Source organism: Mustela lutreola, chromosome 10 (assembly GCF_030435805.1).
Source record: "Mustela lutreola isolate mMusLut2 chromosome 10, mMusLut2.pri, whole genome shotgun sequence".
NCBI classification, from domain to species: Eukaryota; Metazoa; Chordata; class Mammalia; order Carnivora; family Mustelidae; genus Mustela; species Mustela lutreola.
Genome location: NC_081299.1, coordinates 32,681,499 through 32,699,223, shown reverse-complemented (window position 1 = coordinate 32,699,223; position 17,725 = coordinate 32,681,499). Strand labels below are relative to the sequence as shown.

The 17,725-nt window shown below is 45.5% G+C and overlaps 1 protein-coding gene across 4 annotated transcripts in view; it reads left to right on the top strand.

Annotated features, from left to right (window-relative positions):
• Positions 1-17,725, top strand: part of ZMYND12 (zinc finger MYND-type containing 12) — a 27,104-nt gene extending 9,379 nt beyond the window's left edge. For 2 of the 4 annotated variants that reach the window (XM_059136539.1, XM_059136538.1), the window contains exons 2-8: positions 629-770; positions 2,003-2,174; positions 10,351-10,520; positions 13,052-13,174; positions 13,389-13,500; positions 15,011-15,156; positions 16,901-17,725. In XM_059136539.1, coding sequence (XP_058992522.1) covers positions 708-770; positions 2,003-2,174; positions 10,351-10,520; positions 13,052-13,174; positions 13,389-13,500; positions 15,011-15,156; positions 16,901-17,026 — 912 coding nt within the window. In that variant the 5' untranslated portion in view covers positions 629-707 and the 3' untranslated portion in view covers positions 17,027-17,725. The remainder of the gene's footprint in view (positions 1-628; positions 771-2,002; positions 2,175-10,350; positions 10,521-13,051; positions 13,175-13,388; positions 13,501-15,010; positions 15,157-16,900) is intronic. The other 2 variants (XM_059136541.1, XM_059136540.1) reach the window with 1 other exon arrangement.

The window sequence follows — 17,725 nt, the reverse complement described above, 5'->3', positions numbered from 1 at the left end:
TACAGGCTTACAGTAACGACTTGAGCTCTCCACTCCTCTGCTCCCTTATCTTTGAAAGAATAGCTTTTGTTTTGTTCTCAAAAAGTTGAGTAGTTACTAGCAAAAGCTGCCCTGCTGCCCCGCTGGGATTGGGGATCATTCCTAGCGTGTTCCTGTGAGGGTGCCCCCTGGAGCAGAGGAGACAGTGTCAGTGGTGCTCTCTGGAGCCAGACCACACAGCGGCACTCGTTCCTGGAGAACATCTCTAGAGCCTCAGCAAGAGGCTCTTCCTTCCCCAAGAAAAAGACCCTCACTTCCATCAGCTGTGATGGCCAGAGATTCTGAAAATGGCCTTAGAACAAGGTTATTAACGAAGCGGAAGAGGAGATCACCCACAGCGTCACCACGTGCCTTTGTAACTTCATTGTGACCTGTGCCTGAAGAGACAGCCGCTTCCCACCCCCACTAGTCGTTACACCACCACAGAACCACATGTAAAAGGAGAGATTTGAGTCAGAAAGGGCTTTGGGTTCCCTGCCTGTTAGGTGTTGGCCTGCCTTTTCTAGTTTTTAGGGCAAGGCCAGTAGGCTGCTAGAATCTCAGGCCAGGCCAAAGGGAAAGATAACGAAGTCGGTGTTTTCGTTGTCAGTGGTGTGGTTCATCAAAGAGCTGACTGGAACAGCATCCATGAGAAGATATGTCAGCTGCTGATTCCGCTGCGCACTTCCATGCCCTTCTACAACTCAGAGGAGGAGCGGCGGCACGGCCTCCAGCAGCTGCAGCAGCGGCAGGTGGGTCCTGCAGGGCTGGGACAGGCTGAGCTCAGGGTCTGCCCCAGACAAAGGGTTTCCCTCATCGGGATCACCAAACCAGAACCTCTTTGAGGACAGAGACTTGGTTTTATGCCTTTATGTCCTCAGTCAGTTGTTCTCCACATAGTTACTGAATACCTACTGTATTAAGTTCCGAGGACTGCTGTAACAAATGGCGTTACTCCACACAATGGCTTAAAGGACAGGAATGTCGAAGTCCAAGGTCAAGGGTAGGTGTCAGCAGGTTTGGTTTCCTGAGGGCAGGTGCATCCCTGGTGTCTGAATTTCTTCCGAATTGGATCAGGGGCCACCCTAATGGTCTCATTTTAACTTACTCACCTCTGTAAGGCTCTCTCTCCAAATTCACATTCTCAGGTAATAAGGGTTGAAGTATGAGGGCTTCCACATACGAGTTTCGGCCATAACGTCCATATATGCCAAGTATGTTGATAAGAGCGTAGGAGGCAAAAAAAAAATGGTGTATGAATACACTGATGAATTCATAAAGGAGATTTAAAAACTTCTATTATGGGCGCCTGGGTAGCTTAGTGGGTTAAAGCCTCTCTGCCTTCAACTCAGGTCATGATCTCAGGGTCATATGATCAAGCTCCACATCTGGCTCTCTGCTCAGCATGGAGCCTGCTTCCCCGCCCCCTGCCAGCCACCAACACCTGCCTCTTTGCCTTCTTGTGATCTCTCTCTGTCAAATAAATAAATAAAATCTTAAAAAAAATTTTTTTTTTGTTTTTTTGAGAAAGGCTTTGAAGCAATGCAGAGTCGACATTCTTTCTGATACTTGGAAAGCAAGATAATTCCAGAAAGAAAGAGAAGAAGTTTCTCTCAAAATTATAACTCAAATAGAAAGTCAGAAAGTTTTAGAATATCTGGAGATATGATAGTTTTGCTAAACTACAATTTTATTACAAACACAAGAATAATATTTATTTAATAACTTTATACTGAGCTCTCATTTATGCTGATCAATGAGCCAAGGTGAAAAGACATTTATTCCTGGACCTCAAGGAGCTCACAACCCAGGTTTCCCTTTTTATTTCACCTATTTGGGGTCTTATGTCCACCTTAGTACAAGCAGGTTAACTAGGTGCCCTTAATCAGCTCATGAGATTGTGGCCCTAGCCCAAATGTACCTGTGCCCGCCAGCGCCTTTTTGCTTTACACGGTCTCAGATGGTCTAGTTTTTTCTTCCACAGAAGCATTTGATTGAATTCTGCTACACCGTAGCCCAGAAATACCTCTTTGAAGGAAAACATGCAGCTGCTGTTCCCGCAGCTTTGCACTCACTTCGCTTCCGCATGAATGTGCATGGCCTGAGTTCCGTAGAGCTTGTCCCTGCTTACCTGCTGTTGGCCGAGGCAAGCCTTGGTAAGTGAATTGACCTGGGGACCCCCCACCCCGACCCCGGTCCCTTAAGGAGTACTCTATGGGGATTAATCAGTGGCCAAAGGGTACAGACTTGGTAGTGGCTCCAAGATAGCCTTTTATAAAAGAGCAGTGTTGCCGTAAAGTTTGGCACAAGTTGGGGCAGCAGATGTCAACTTTCGGCTCCTACTGACCGAACTCCACTCTAGCTGGCCTAAGGAAAAGGAGGACATTTATTACGACACTGGAGTGTTCCAGGGGGATCGAGGCTTCAGGAGGTCTTAGAACCAGAATGGTGTAACAGTCTCTCTCTCTCTCTCTCTCTCTCTCTCTCTCGGTCCTTGTGTCTTGTCCCAGCTTCTATCTCTGCATCTGCTTTATTCACCCTCTCTGCAGACCAGGTTTTTCTGCCCTGTGCCCACCACGGAAGACAGCTACCCTAAAATATCAGATGTAGCTGAATTTCCATGGAATTTTCATGTTCTCCAGGTTCAAGGAAGGTAGAAGAAATAATTAGTATCTGATTTCCAGTGTTAAATTCCTAGAAGAGAGAGTTGTGTTGACTGTTTACCTTTACCTTTGTGTCAGGCTCACATGGTTCAAACAGGATTATAGAAACCTGCTCCTGTGGAGGGAGAGGGGAAAAGAACTGTATTTCTCATGCCGTGGATGAGAGTGGGAACGCAGACTCGGCAGAGCTCCATCCCACATGGCGGTTGCTACAAGAAGAGAGTTAACATCTTGGAGGGGAATTAACATTTTTGAGACCTGCAGCATCTTAGTTACTTTCCAACCACTTTTTCCATCTTCATAGCCACGCTATTTTTTAAAAAGCAAACTTTTAAAAAGCAAAACTGTTGGAAATGCAGTACACAGAACCTCTTGAGCTACGTGAGAGTAAGTTGCTTGCCTGATGCATTTCCTAGACATTCTCCATGTATCCACTGTACAACCATCGTCTACTATCGTCTTCCATCATCTACTAAGCCAACCCCGTTCACGCGTCGCCAGTCGTCCCAATCACACCTTGAGAACAGAAGGATACAGTTCAAAATCACGCTTTTCATTTTGCTGCCATGTGTTTTTCGTCTCCTTCATTCTGGAATAGTTTCTCAACCGCTCCTTAACCTGTATGACTCTGACACTTATAAGATTAAAGGCCAAGCGTTCTATAAAACGTCCCTCAATCTGGGTTTCTCTGAGTCTCCTCATGGCTGGACTCAAGTGATGTCCCTTTGGCAAGAGTGTCAGAAGACAGGCTCTGTCTGTGTTGTTCGCACCCCATCCTGCAAGCTGGCACATGTTTTCAGTTTGTCCCATTCCTGATGGCACCCAGTTAAGTTAGTTTATTAAGGTGATATCTGCCAGGCTTCTTCTTTGTTTACCTCTTCTCCTTTTTCAACTAATAAGTATTTTATGGGCGGGGAATTCTGAAACTGTGAGTCTACCATTCCATCAGACTTTCAGTATATTCATGTATGCATTTATATCAGTATGAACTCTTGGTTCCCTAGTCTAGTCAATGGATCAAGAAACTGTTACTAACTTTAATTTAATGCTTAGGCCATTCCTGCATTTGGCAAGTAGCAGCCCATTCAGACTGGCTTCCGTGTTTCCATGACACATCCCCATTGTTCTTCCATCACCTGCCTGCTTTCTGGAACGTACCTCCAAGGAGCCTTGATTTTTTTTTTTTTTTTTTTTTTTTTTTTTTTTTTTAGTGAGAAATGGAATTCAGAAAGCAAGAGTTGTGCACTAGACGTATGTGTTGCTATTGGGGTCAGGTTGCTCCTGTACCTTCTTGGGAGACAGAGGGAATTTGTATAAATATAATAATGTATACACACATTACATCTAAATTCATCTTCACTTAATCTCTCTCTAGACAGAGAGAGATATGACATACCAGTACTTCTAAATTCAGTCCAACACCACCACAGGGTTCGGTCTGATTTCCTCCCATTCTGTAGCTGTAGTTCTCTGACAGTGAGAATGCTGGCTTCCTTTTTCATTAATGTATTTATATGTTTCATCAGTTCCCCTGTATGAGCCAATCTCCCATCCCCGAGCCTACTTTTTCCCCTTGCAGATGCCCTTCTCTCTTTCCATGAGCTCTGACTCCTCATTCAGGGCTGCCTCTTCTGCATGGATCCCCTCCTCACTGGCTTGGGCTCTGACTCCCCCATACCAGGCCACATAACTGCAAGAATGCCCCCCTCACCCCACTCCAGTCTGGCCCCCTGTTTCAGACTGCCCTCCACCAAAACTACTAGGAAGAGCACCGGGCAAGGAAATACAGCCTAGGTTCTGTGTATTTCTGACACTGACTAGCTGTGGGATTTTGGAAAAGTTCACCCTGGCCTGAGTCTTATCATTCTTATCTGGATTATTGCCTGTTAACTGGACTCTTCACCTCTTTGGCCTCCTTCCAGTCTGGCCTCTACACAAAATGTGGGTCAAATCCCTCTACCAAAGAAAAACCAGATTCCCTAAGCAGCCAATGGGGTGCAGCTTGGTCCGGCCTTCAAGAGTCTTGTCACCTCATCTTACATCTTCTCTCCCTTCTGGTTACACTGGCCTTCTCTCTTCCTGTTCTGGAAGGCTCTTCTTGAGCCACGCTCCCTGCCTCTCCTCCACCCCCCTCCACCTAAATAACTCCTATTCATCCTTCAGACCTTAGCTCAAGAGTTACCACCCCCTTGTCTGGAAGCCTCTCAAGCCCCCAGACTGGACCAGGTTTCTTTTTAAGTACCCCCCCTTAAAAACCTCTTCCTCTCTTGTGGGCACTTATTTCAATAATAATTCTATATCCAGAGGCACCTGGGTGGCTCAGTCGGTTAGGCATCCAACTCTTAGTTTCGGTTCAGGTCATGATCTAGAGGTCATGAGACTGAGCCCTACATCAGGCTCTGCACTCAGCAGGGAATCAGCTTGAAATTCTTCCCCACTCCATCGCCCTCTGCCCCTCCCTTATCTTGCACGTGAGCTCTCTCTAAAATTAAATAAAATCTTTTTAAAAACCCAAAATACTACTACTAATTATTCTACATCCACAGATGAGATTACTTAATTAAAGTCTCTCTTTCCCACTAGACTATAAGCTCAGGGAGAGCTGGAACTGTCCCTATTCTTACTCATCAGAGTGACTTCACACCCAGAATAGCTCTTAGCACAGAGGAGGTGCTCAGAAACTCTTCTCATAAAACCTGACATCTGGTGGGCACTGTGAAAGCATTTGGTGAATCTGAGTCCCCTTCACAGAATTGTTTTGAGGATTAAATGAGTTTGTGTGTAATGAACATGAGAGTGCTTTGCAAGCTGGAAAGCCTCGTCTAAATGAAGTTCTCATTATACCTCCCCCAGTCATTGAGAACCTTGCCAACCTTTTTGAAAGTCTAAATAAATCACATTCGTTGTGCACATGTCTCTTCCTCATCTAAGAGATTCCTGCAGACTGGAGTGGAAAAAAATAAGAGGTATTTAGCCTTTTCTTTTCTTTTCTTTTCTTTTCTCTTTCCTTTTTTTCTTTTTCTTTTCCTTTCTCTTCTCTTCTTTTCTTTTTTTTCCCCTCTTTCCCTTCCCTTCTTTTCCCTTCCTTTCCTCTCTTCTCTTCTCTCTCTTCTCTCTCTCTCTCTCTCTCTCTCTTTTTTGGTAAAACTTTGGAATTTTAATCAACTAGAGATGCTATTTTCAGTAACACTTCAAAGAACTGCCTTACTCGTGGCTCAGTCATTCAACATCTGCCTTTGGCTCAGGTCATGATCTCAGGGTCCTGGAATCGAGCCCTACCCGGGGCTCCCTGCTCAGCGGGAAGCCTGCTTCTCCCTCTCCCACTCCCCCTGCTTGTGTTCCCTCTCTCGCTGTCTCTGTGTCAATTAAGTAAATAAATAAAATCTTTAAACAAACAAATGTAAAAGAGCCGCCTTACTCATCTTCCCCCACTCCAGTCAGGATTTTGGAACCAGGGAATCTGGGTTCAAATTCCAACTCTTTTTTTTTAACTTATTGACTTACTTTAGAGAGAGAGCATGAGTGCACGTACCAAAGCACATCCACAAGTGCGGGGAGAGGCCGAGAGAGATAATCTCCGAGTGGACTTCCTACTGAGCGCAGAGCCCATCAGAAGGCTCTATCTCACAATCCTGAGATCATGACCTGAGCTGAAATCAAAGGTCAGATGTTTCGCCAACTGAGCCACCCAGGGACCCCTCCAGCCCTTTCTTTACTGGTTGGGTGACACTAGCTATCAAACTCTTCTTACTAAGTGCTCTTCCTTCTGCCTGGAATGCTTTTTCCTCTGTTATGTATAGCTGGCTTCTTTCCAATCATCAGGTATCTATTTAAATATCACCTTCTCAGAGAGGTGTTCTCTAATCATCCAATCAAAGTAGGTTTCTTCCTGCTTTTTTGGATGACTGTATTCTGTTCCTTTCCTTCCTAGCAGTTTATTTTTCTTCGTTTATTTTTTTAAGCTTTTATTTATTTATTTGACAGAAAGAGAGCACAAGCAGGGGGAGCAGCAGTCAGTGGGAGAGGGAGAAGCAGGCTCCCCACTGAGCAAGAAGCCCGATGTGGGACTCGATGCCAGGACCCTGGGATCATAGCCTGAGCTGAAGGCAGAGGCTTAACTGACTGAGCCACCCAGGCTCGGTATTATTGTATTTATTTCCCTTTATTATATGCTCCTTGTGGTCAGAGATCAAGTCTGTTTTGCTCACTAGAATGCATCTAGCGAAGTGGTAGAGATTCTAAATTAGATGAATGCGTTGCGTGGTTGGACAAATGAATGAAGTTTCCTCCTCTGTACATTCCTCCTCAGATATTTATCTCACAGGGTTGTTGGCAGACTTAGATCACAGACGCAAATGGCCTAGCATAGTGTGCCTCCAGCAAACAGCGGGCCCTCAGCAAATGCGAATTTCCCCTCCTTCCCCTGGGTGCCTCCCAGCCTCACAATAATTAGATAATTATCTCTGACTGCTTTGTGCTGTGCTCCTTTGCTTTCCTCATCAAGCCTTCTGAAATCTTCCCCCTTCACGTCTCTCAGATCAGCGGCTAGCCCAGGGTAGGCCTATTGTCTCGCCCTGCAGACAAGAGCCCTTACTCCTTAACTGGCTATCCTTTCTCTTTCTCTTCCATACGCTAACACTAGTAACGGGACCCTTTAGGACAGTCTCCCTTCCTTTGGCAACTTTGTGTACCTAGTCCCTCCACTCCATCCCTATACCTGTCCAGGCAAGCTGTGTAGGAAAGTCACACCTAAACTTACCCACTCACCGACCAGTCTAAGTTCCGGCCTGCTGGGAGCAGCACATTCCTACTGCCTCACTATACCCACTCTCTGGCTTTAGGGCCTTAAGGTTTTTTTTCTCCCAAGTATGTCTGTTCCTTTGGGATGCTTGTGCAGTTGCTGGTTCAGCTTGGCCTTGGGGCCTTCCTTCTTTGGCATTGCCTTCTTGAAGGGGAAATGCACGATGAAGGTGAGAAGTTTCCACTACATGTCTGCGCCCCCTGACAGTTTTCTCCCCACCTAAATAACCTTTGCTGAGAGTCATTTGCTCGGTCCGAAGCTCTTATATTATATAGAAAATCCAGATGGAAGATGTGACTTGTCATGGTTGCATGAGCCAGGATCCTCGGCCTCCACCTCTTGCTTCTAATCTAGTATTTTCCCATTTTAGTTGGAACCTCAGTCATGGGAACTTGCTTCTTTCCTCCCTTCGATTGCTTCTTCAGCTCTCCTCCTTTAATTCCGTGACCTGTGATTGCAGCTCGGGTAAGTGATGTCTGCATGTGAGCCAGGCCTGGGAGGGAGGACACGCAGAACCAAGAATGACTTATGAGGGCTTTGTGTCCTCCTCTCCTGACCTTTCCTGGCACCCCCCACAGGAAATACCTCCCACCCAGAGCATACCTCCTGCGATGCAGAAGGCTGGCAGAGTAGCAACCTGTCCAGCTCTTACAGCCTCCCAAGGAGGCAAGCAGGGAGGCAGGAAACTGTTATGCATCTTTACAACCAAACAACAGTTTAAGTGTCAACAGTATTTGAATATTAGAAATAAAGGTGCCTTTTACTTGGGAACCATGTGTTGTCCATTCTAGCCCATAAATGTCTCTTCTGTATCAGTCCCATCTTCACTCACTGCCTTAGTTCAGGCTCTTACCAGTCCTTGCCTGAACTCTTTCAAAAGTCCTCTAGCGAGTCTTTCACTCTACGTCCTCCCCTCTCATCCCTCCTCCACCCTGGCTCCTGGGGATCCTTCTAAATCGAAATCCAATTCCCTCCCCCTTCCTGAAAATCCTCCAGTTCTTACCCACATGCATCCCGCTCCTTGGCACAACTCACTAAGCCCTCCAGCCTTCTGTCACTTGTCCCCGGACTACCTCTTCAGCCTTGTTTCCTGCCACTTGACCCCTCACACTTTGTGCTTCAGCATCGTGGTTCTCTAAACACAGCCCACTCTTGCATATCTCCACGGTTCTGCATCTGTGTTACCTCTGCCCGCATGCCCGCCCTCCCTTATCTGTTGGGAAAACTTCTATTCATCCTCAAAACTCAGCTCAGGGGCACCTGGGTGGTTCAGTGGGTTAAGCGTCTGCCTTTGGCTCAGGTCATGATCCCAGGTTCCTGGAATCGAGCCCTGCATTGGGCTCTCTGCTCAGCAGGGAGCCTGCTTCCCACCCTCTCTCTCTGTCTGCCTCTCTGCCTCCTGTGATCTCTCTCTGTCCAATAAATAAATAAAATCTTAAAAAAAAAAACCCACAAAATTCAGCTCAGATTTTCTGGTCTCAGTTCAGCTGCTATAATGAATACCACAGACTGGGGGCTTAAACAAGAAACAGTTATTTCTCACGGTTCTGGAGCCTGAAAGTCTAAGATCAAGGTATCAGCAAATTCGGTGTCTGGTGAGGGCCCCCTTCTGGACTTGGAGACAGCCGCTTTCGCACTTATCCTCATATGGCAGAGAGAGGGGTCACCCCTCTTGTATCTCTTCTTCTATAGCACTAATCCCATTCATTGTGTAACCATCACTACAGCTCATGAATCCACTCTCATGACCAAATTACGCCCCACATCCAAATACCATCACTTTGGGGATCAGGGCTTCAACTATGTGTTTTGGGGGCTACAACATTCAGTTCATAGCACTGGCCTCACCTCACCCCATTCCATTGCCCCTCTCCAGCCCATCCATAGAATTAAACACCTCCTACTCTCTACCACCTCGAAACCTTATGATGCTACTATTACTGCACATCTGCTATGTTATAAATATATTTTCACCCATGCATTCCCTAAACCCAGCTATAAGGGCAATGCCTTTGATTCATCTTGGAATCCTCATCTCTCAACACAAGGCCTGGCACATAAAAGATATTAAGTATAAGTGATACATGTACTTATAACTGAGATACAGTTCACATACATAAAATCCACTCTTTTAAAAATTATAATCTTGGGGCATCTGGGTGGTTCAGTGGGTTAAAGCCTCAACCTTCAGCTCAGGTCATGATCCCAGGGTCCTGGGATGGAGCCCCACATCAGGCTCTCTGCTCAGCGGGGAGCCTGCTTCCTCCTCTCTCTCTGCCTGCTTGTGATCTCTGTCTGTCAAATAAATAAATAAAATCTTTTTTTTTTTAAAGTACAATCTTGTGGTTTTAGTATATTCACAAGATTGTGTAACCATCACTACATCTAATTACTGAACATTTATTTACCCCTGAATGGACCCCCATACCTATATTAGTATTCATACTCCATTCTTCTTCCCCACAGTCCCGGGGCCACTATTTTCTGTCTACGGATTTCCTATCAATGGAATTGTACAATATGTGACCATTTGTGTCTGGCTTCTTCCTTTTTCATGAAATGTCTTCAAGGTTTACCCTGTTGTTCCATATGTCTGTATTTCATTCCTTTCTGTGCCTCGTAATATTCCACTCATGGGTATGGATCGACCACATTTTGTGTATCTACTAATCAGCTGATGAGCATTTAGGTTGTTTCTATTTTTTGGCTGTTATGGCAAGGCTGCCATGAATGTTCATCTGCAAGTTCTTGTGTGTCAATAAATGTTTGAGTCAGTGAACAAGGGAGTGAATGGGTGCTGACTCACATTTCATCCTGTGTCCTCTGGCCGGAATATGAATTGTAACCTTCTTTACTTTTTTTGGGCAGGTCTGGGCCACATTGTCCAAGCTGAGGAGTATCTATCCCAAGCCCAGTGGACAGTCCTCAAATCAACTGAATGTTGTTCTGCCACCCACTCTTTACTGCATCGGAACCTGGGACTTCTCTATATAGCTAAAGAAAACTATGAAGAAGCCCGTTATCATCTGGCCAATGATGTAAACAAGCTAAATTATAACATCTGAATGTTTCTGGGAACAGCTATGCTTAGTTTTGATCTTTTTTTTTTTTTAAGATTTTATTTATTGATTTGAGAGAGAGAAAGAGCATGAGTCTGGGGAGAGGGGCAGAGGGAGAGGGGAAGCAGACTCCCCGCTGAGCAGGGAGCACCACGAGGGGCTCGATCCTGGGACTCCGGGATCATGACCTGAGCCTAAGCAGACACTTAACCGACTAAGCCACCCAGGTGCCCCTGTTTGTTTGTTTTTCTATTTGAGCATTTCTCTAAAACTTTCTGTTGACAGCTGACTGCTGAGGCAGTCCCAAGAGCACAGTTCTAACAACCTGAGTTCTAACCTTTCCACTTCCTGGCTGTGCATCCTTGGCCAGATCACGTCACTTCTCCAAGGTCGATTGTTCTGAGTACAATAAACGTAGAAGAGCACAGTTGTTAAGAGAAGGGCTTTACTTCTACTCTTGAACATACTGTTGGACAAATTATTTTACCTCTTTCATCAAGCATAGACAGAAATCATTCAATAGCGTATGTCTCATTGGGTCATTGAAGAGACTAATAATAGAGCACTGTATATGCAGAAATTTGCTATCAGTTTTACACATAATATCAATGTTTCTATGTCAGAGTGTGGTTGTTCAATTTAAACCAGCTGTTTGTATATGAACGTTCTTTATAAACTGTAAAACTATGTACAAACGTTAGATAAGATGATGATGAAGGTGATGATGGAGCAGTTCCTCCAAAATTTAATGGAGGTTTCTATAAGGATTTCAGTGGTGGACAATATGACCAGAGAGAAAAGTTCCTGAGCCTGAAATCTGGATGAGGTTAGGGTCAGAATTCAGTCTTAGCACCAGTTGGTTCTCTGTTTAGCCTCTCCACTGGGCAGCCCTCCCCCGGGTTGCCTCCACTGCACAATGTCCATAAATCCACTGGAAACATTCTTGTGCTGGTTAGTCTCCATATCCCTTTACCCCAAATCCATTCACTCCTCTACTGTGCCCCGGGAGTCTGACCTCTATGGACTACACAACCCAGAACCCATTGCCTTCTGGCTTCTGTTGGATTTAGAGAGTGAGAGGCATGGCAGGGGAGTATTTGTTGGGAGGAGATAGAGGTTGGGAATCTACTCTCTCTGCTGCCTTTCTGCTCCATCCCAGTTCTGGCAGGGGCAGTATTCCTCCATAGCCACAGCTCCTGGCAGGTGGCTTTCTCCCATAGCTCTCGCTTTTGTGGGCTCTGGTGACCCAATTTCTCCCTTCCTTTTTCAGGAGTCGGGACAGTAATTGTCTCTTCTGTTGATAGACCTGGTGTTTCACTAGCTCTTTTTGGTTCCTTAACCTCTGTATGTCTCTTGAAATAATCCTTTCATTAAACCGTCATCTGGAAGTACTTTGAGGGTGCCATCTATTTCCACCTAGAAGACTGACTAATACACGTCTTCATTTGTGTTTTCTCTGCACTCTCACTTATAATAAATTAAGCAGAGACACAGATTCTGTCTTAGGTTAGGCCACACAGTTAAGAAATGGATCAAGCTCAGATTCTTCAGGCTACCTTTAAAAAAGAAAATCATTTCCTAATGGATACATACCATAAAATTCACTCACTCTAAGTGTACAAATGAATGATTCGGAGAAGACTCACAGAGTTGGGCAGCCATCAGCACAACCCAGTTCTAGAACATTCTCATTCTCATCACCCCAGAAGCCCCTCACAACCCCTCTGCAGTTCATTTCTCATTCTGACCACCCTCCTTCACCCCAGGCAACCACTTTGTCTCTATAGATTTTCCTTTTCTGGACATTTAATGTAAACAGAATGACATGTGGTCTTTCCATTTGATTTCTCTCACTTCGCGTAATTACTTTGAGACTCGTCTGTGTTGTCCTATCAACGCTTCATTCCTTCTATTGCTGCGTAGTATTTATCATCTGGAAATACACAATTTGTGTAGCCATTTATCACTTGATGAACACTGGGGATGTCCCCACTGTTTGGGTGTTATTAATACCGCTCCTCTAAACATTTGTATCTGAGTCTTTGTGTGGATACATGCCTTCATTTCTCTTGGGTGTAGTCTAAGAATGGAACTGCTGGGTCATATGGTAACTCACCATTTAACTTTCTGATTTTTGCGAACTGCCAAACTGCTTTTCACAGAGGCTGTATCATTTTCTAGTCTCCCCAGCGCTGTGTGAGGGCTCTGTTTCCTCCCCGTCCTCGCCCACACTTGTTTTCTGCCTCTTTGAGCCATCATGGTAGGTGTGAAGTGGTATCTCATTGTGATTTTATTTTGTATTTCTTTAATGACAAATAATGTTAAGTCTCACTTCATGTGTTATTAGCCATTGGTCTTTCTGAAGACATGTCAATTCAGAGCCTTTGCCCATTTTTTTAGTTTTAATTGGGCTGTTGTAAAAGTTCATTACAAAGTCTAGGTGTACAAGTTCTTTATCAGATGTATGACTTCCCAGGAGAACTAAAGTGCCCCTTCTTCCTTCTCTATAGATTTATTTTGCCAGTTGTGCATTTGGAACAGAGGACATCAGGACCTCAGGGGGCTACTTCCACCTGGCTAATATCTTCTATGGCCTTAAAAAGTTGGACCTGGCAGACACCTTGTACACCAAGGTGAGCTGGGGAATATGGGAACGGAGCCTTGGTACTTTGGCCTTCTAAGTTACGACTGGTGTCAGACCATTCATGAGAAACTTGAGGCTCAGAGAGATGAAATGACTTGCCCAAGATCACACAGTCTGATACATGATATATTCCACTTTCCTTTCTTCCTGTATCTCCACAAGCAAAATAGTCTAGGCTCAGATCTGGCCTACTCTCCCAACAGGTCTCTGAGATCTGGAGTAAATACTTGAACGATCGCTACCAGGTGCTCTCGCGGGTTCGCATCCAGCAGATAGACTTACTGGGCAAACGATTTGAGACCGACACTGGCCTGGGTAAGTGGCAGCTCTCCTTGGAAAGCAGTGCAGTGACTTCATCCTTCCTAATCCACAGGCATTGTCCCCATGAGGAAGAGCCACTGTCCCTGTCGTGGAGCACATCCGTGCCATCTTCTGTATTTTGCTGATGAGGCCACGGAGACGGGAGGAGTCAAAGAGATTCCACCAGTGTTGGGAAAAATTCAGATCCCTGGCACCACACACAGCCTTTCTGGGGGGGATCATCAGGGACAGATGTGGAGAGAGAAAGACCCACCAGAGACCCCGTGATTTCTCCACACCTCTACTTCTGATGTGTTATCCCTCCAAGGCACATAAGCCAGGGTAAACTCTCTGGAGATGTCACACTACTCATTTGTTCTGGTGCCTTCTCCTCTTCCTTTACTGGACAGTGAGCTTCTCAGTGGCGGAGCTGGGTGTCATCCCTGTCTCTGTCCCCAGGCTCAGCAAAGGGTGGGTGCCGCACAGCATCATTCCCTCTGAGCTAGTAAAAAGGGACAGAGGACCTAGTATCTGCTCAAAAGACACATGCAGTATGGTTGATGGGATGGAACCTAGGTGAAATAAAAGGAAATTCCTACCAAATACACATTATATTATAAGCTGAGTCCCAGAAGGAAGAGATGAGTACAGTTGGATGGTGTTGAAGAGGGAAGACTTCTTGCAGGAGAGGTTTTGAGCTAAGATTTTTAAAAATGAACAAATTTGTTGAGTTTTCTCTCATTATAAAAGTGGCTTATGTTAGAGGCACCTGGGTGGCTCAGTCGGTTAAGCATCTGCCTTCGGCTCAGGTCATGACCCCAGGGTCCTGGGATCAAGCCCTGCCTCAGGCTCCCTGCTTCATGGGCAGCCTGCTTCTCCAGCCATTGCTTGTGCTCACTCTCTCAAATAAATAAATAAATGTTTTAAAGTTGTATGTGTTAAAGCAGAAAACTTGGAAATCATAGACATCCAAAGGCAGCCAGCCAACTTTAGCATTATGGTATATGTCCTTTCTGTCTTCTTCTCTAAGCATAGTATCTAAAGAGTGCTTATAAGCACCTGTCCCAAATAACTCATAAGTCAATAAAGGATCATGAGAGTAGGACCTGAAGATGCTCAGAGGAAGAATAAGTGGACTCACTTTGGAGGGGTGAAGCAGAAAGGCCCAGATACTCAAGCACCCTTGGGTTTGGGAGAGGATTAAGTCATTGGCTGCCCCAGTCCTGGGGGCTCTTGCTCTCCAGCTGAAGCTGAGTGAGACCCAAAGAATCCCGCTGTGACAGCTTCCTGCATTGGGGGCCTAAGAAATCAAGAGTTTGGGACTCTAAAAGAGACAAACCGTAGCTACCCTGAGACCTATGGGGGTGAGCAGGTTTTGTAGAGCTGCTGGAACTGCCGGGCTTCCTACTCACACGTGGTGAGGAACCTGCTGTGCTTTGTCAGTTCCATGCTCACCCTTCAGGGGAGACTCCACAGCCCCCCAAGGCCTGCTTCTTCATTCCAACTTCCTTCTTTTCCATTGCAGATGAAGCCCAGGAAGCAGAAGCCATTCAGATCCTGACTTCAATCTGGAACATTCGAGAATCTACATCTGACACAGCCCCCCAAAAAACGGTCTTTGTTCTGAAAACCCTGTTCATGCTTTACTACCTGATGATGAATTCTTCAAAGGCAAGTGTTCCCAGAAATTCCTCTAGTTGAATTTGGCTCTGTTTTGCCCAGTAGCATGGGCTTTTGCCCTCTGAGTAAGCTGTCATTTTAAAGCAGCCTGGATACTCGAGATGTTTCTCATTTGTTGAATCCCACCTGCATCATGGAAACTGCATTGTCTTCTTTCCTAGGGACATGCCCATCACTAGCCTAAGTACTTCCCATGCACTATCTTATGTAATTGTCAGGCCAACTTCCTGAAGTAGGTATTGTATTATTCCCACTTTACAGATAAGGAAACTGAGGCACACAGAATTGTTTGCCCAGTTTTTTTTGGAGGAGGGGAAGTCACAAGAAACAAGGGACAATGCATAATATAATTTCAGATAGTGAATAGAGCTTCAAAGAAAAAGAAAAGCAGGCAAAGAGAGAGACAGAGAGGGAGGCCTGGCTGGAGGAGGCCTTTCTGTGTGAGTGTCACGGAAAATCTAGGATTCCCTTCCCCACCTCCCTCCCTCCCTCTCTCCTTGTCTTCAGCAAACTTTACTAAGCACCTATTGTATGCCAAGACCTAGAGGAGTTCACAGCCCGCGGGTTATAATTGAGTGTTATAGCGAAGACTAGGGTACCATCTGGGATGGGGTAAGAGTGCTTAGGGAACAGGGAAACATTTCCATTGACTTTCAAAGCTTATACTGGACAAAACCTGTTTCCTCCAGTTCAGGGTTCACTTTTCCACATGAACTCAAGGAAGTCCCCACCCCAAGGCATGGGTGAAAGATGTTCAATCTACAAGAGGTCCTTAGAGAATAGGGACACATCAAGGTTGACACCTCACTTCCTTTAGGTCTTTACTCAGCTGTCTTTTCCTCGAAGCTTTCCCTGGGCCCGCATTGAAAGCTACAAAACCCCACTAACGCCACTGGTGCTTCCCAGCCCCTTTTCTACTTTATTTTTGTATTTAACATGTATCCCTATTGAAGATACGATGGTGTTTTACTTGCTTGTATTGTTTATTGCTTCTTCCCACACTGTGTCGGAAGTTCCACGAGGGCGGGAATTTCGACCTGTGATCACAGTACCCGGAACATAGTAGCCATGTAATAAATATTTATTGGGAGGTGCCTGGGTGGCCCAGTCAGTTAAGCGTCTGACTCCAGCTCGAGTCATGACTCTGGGATCCTGAGATCGAGTCCTGCATCGGGCTCCCTGCTCCTTGTGGGGAGTGCTGCTCCCCCTGCTTGTGTGCTCTCTCTTTCTGTCAAATAAGTGAATAAAATCTTTAAATAAAACAAATAAACAAATATTTATTGGAAGGAAGGAAGGAAGGAAGAGAGGGTGAAGGAAGGAGGAAAGAAGAGCCAGCCCAGAGGCTGTCCCAGGATATCCTGTGAGACCTCCGTCCCAGTGAAAACTCTGGACCACATGCCCCCAGGATGGCCCTTATCACATGGTCTCCCAGAGTTGCTTCAGAGGGTCCCAATGAAGACCCTACAGAGGTCTCACTTTGCTAAGAAGGTGTACTAATTTTTACTTAGTTTGTCAAGCCAGGTGGGTTTTTCTGGTCCCCCATGCGCCAGCCGGCATATATGAGGCTAGCTGTAAGGACCTGGGAGGTGGTCCCAAATTTCCAACAAGAGCTCAGTGGCTGGTGTGAGAAGTGGAGGGGGTCCTTTCCTGTGTTTCTGGGTTGAGCAGAGATGGGGCTTCCCCATGTAAAGCTTTCCTCTGACAATTTCTTTTTGTAACCATGATTCTATTCCAGGCACGAGAATATGCCACGAGAGCCTTCAGTCTGGCCAAAGAACAGAATCTCAGTGTCCACGAACAGGACGCCATTGAAGAGTTACTAAGTCTTATCTCAACTGAGGAAGCTCATCCCATTACTTAGTGACCCATGATCTCAGCACCAGGGGGCTGTTCAAGGGGCTACTGAACATCTAAAATATACCAGTTTGCACAACTGCTTTGAGGTATCACGACTTGCTCACACCCACCCCCCTGCCCTTTTCCCCTGGGCCTGCCCACATAGCCATGTTTTTATTCTTACACAGAATATGTGAGGAAATGTAGTACTTTAGGCATAGAAATCAGTAAAAGTGATCTTTATCATGACCTTTGTACTTGGCTTCCTATGACTTTGTACGACTTTGAGTAATGTGCTCTCAGCTCATTAATATGGTACTTGGAATTAAACCACAAACAGTTTATGTTTACCAGAAGCCATCCAGGTCTTTGCCACAGAAGGGTGTGGGAGATACAGGTATATTAGACCAAAGTTTTCCCATTCTGCTGGAATTAAGTTAGCATTAATGTGAGGTAGATTGTGGTTTAAATGTCCATTGTAGTTCCTAAAGCAATCACCAAGAAAATTACTCTGCAAAATAGTTACAAAGTGACAAATAAATTAAAATGGTGCACTAGGGGTGCCTGGGTGGCTCAGTTGGTTAAGTGGCTGCCTTAGGCTCAGGTCATGATCCAGGGTACTGGGATGGAGTCCTGCATTAGGCTCCCTGCTCAGCAGGGAGTGTTTCTCCCTCTGCCTCTGCCTCTGCTCTTGCTCTCTCTCTTTCTCTCTCTAACAAATAAA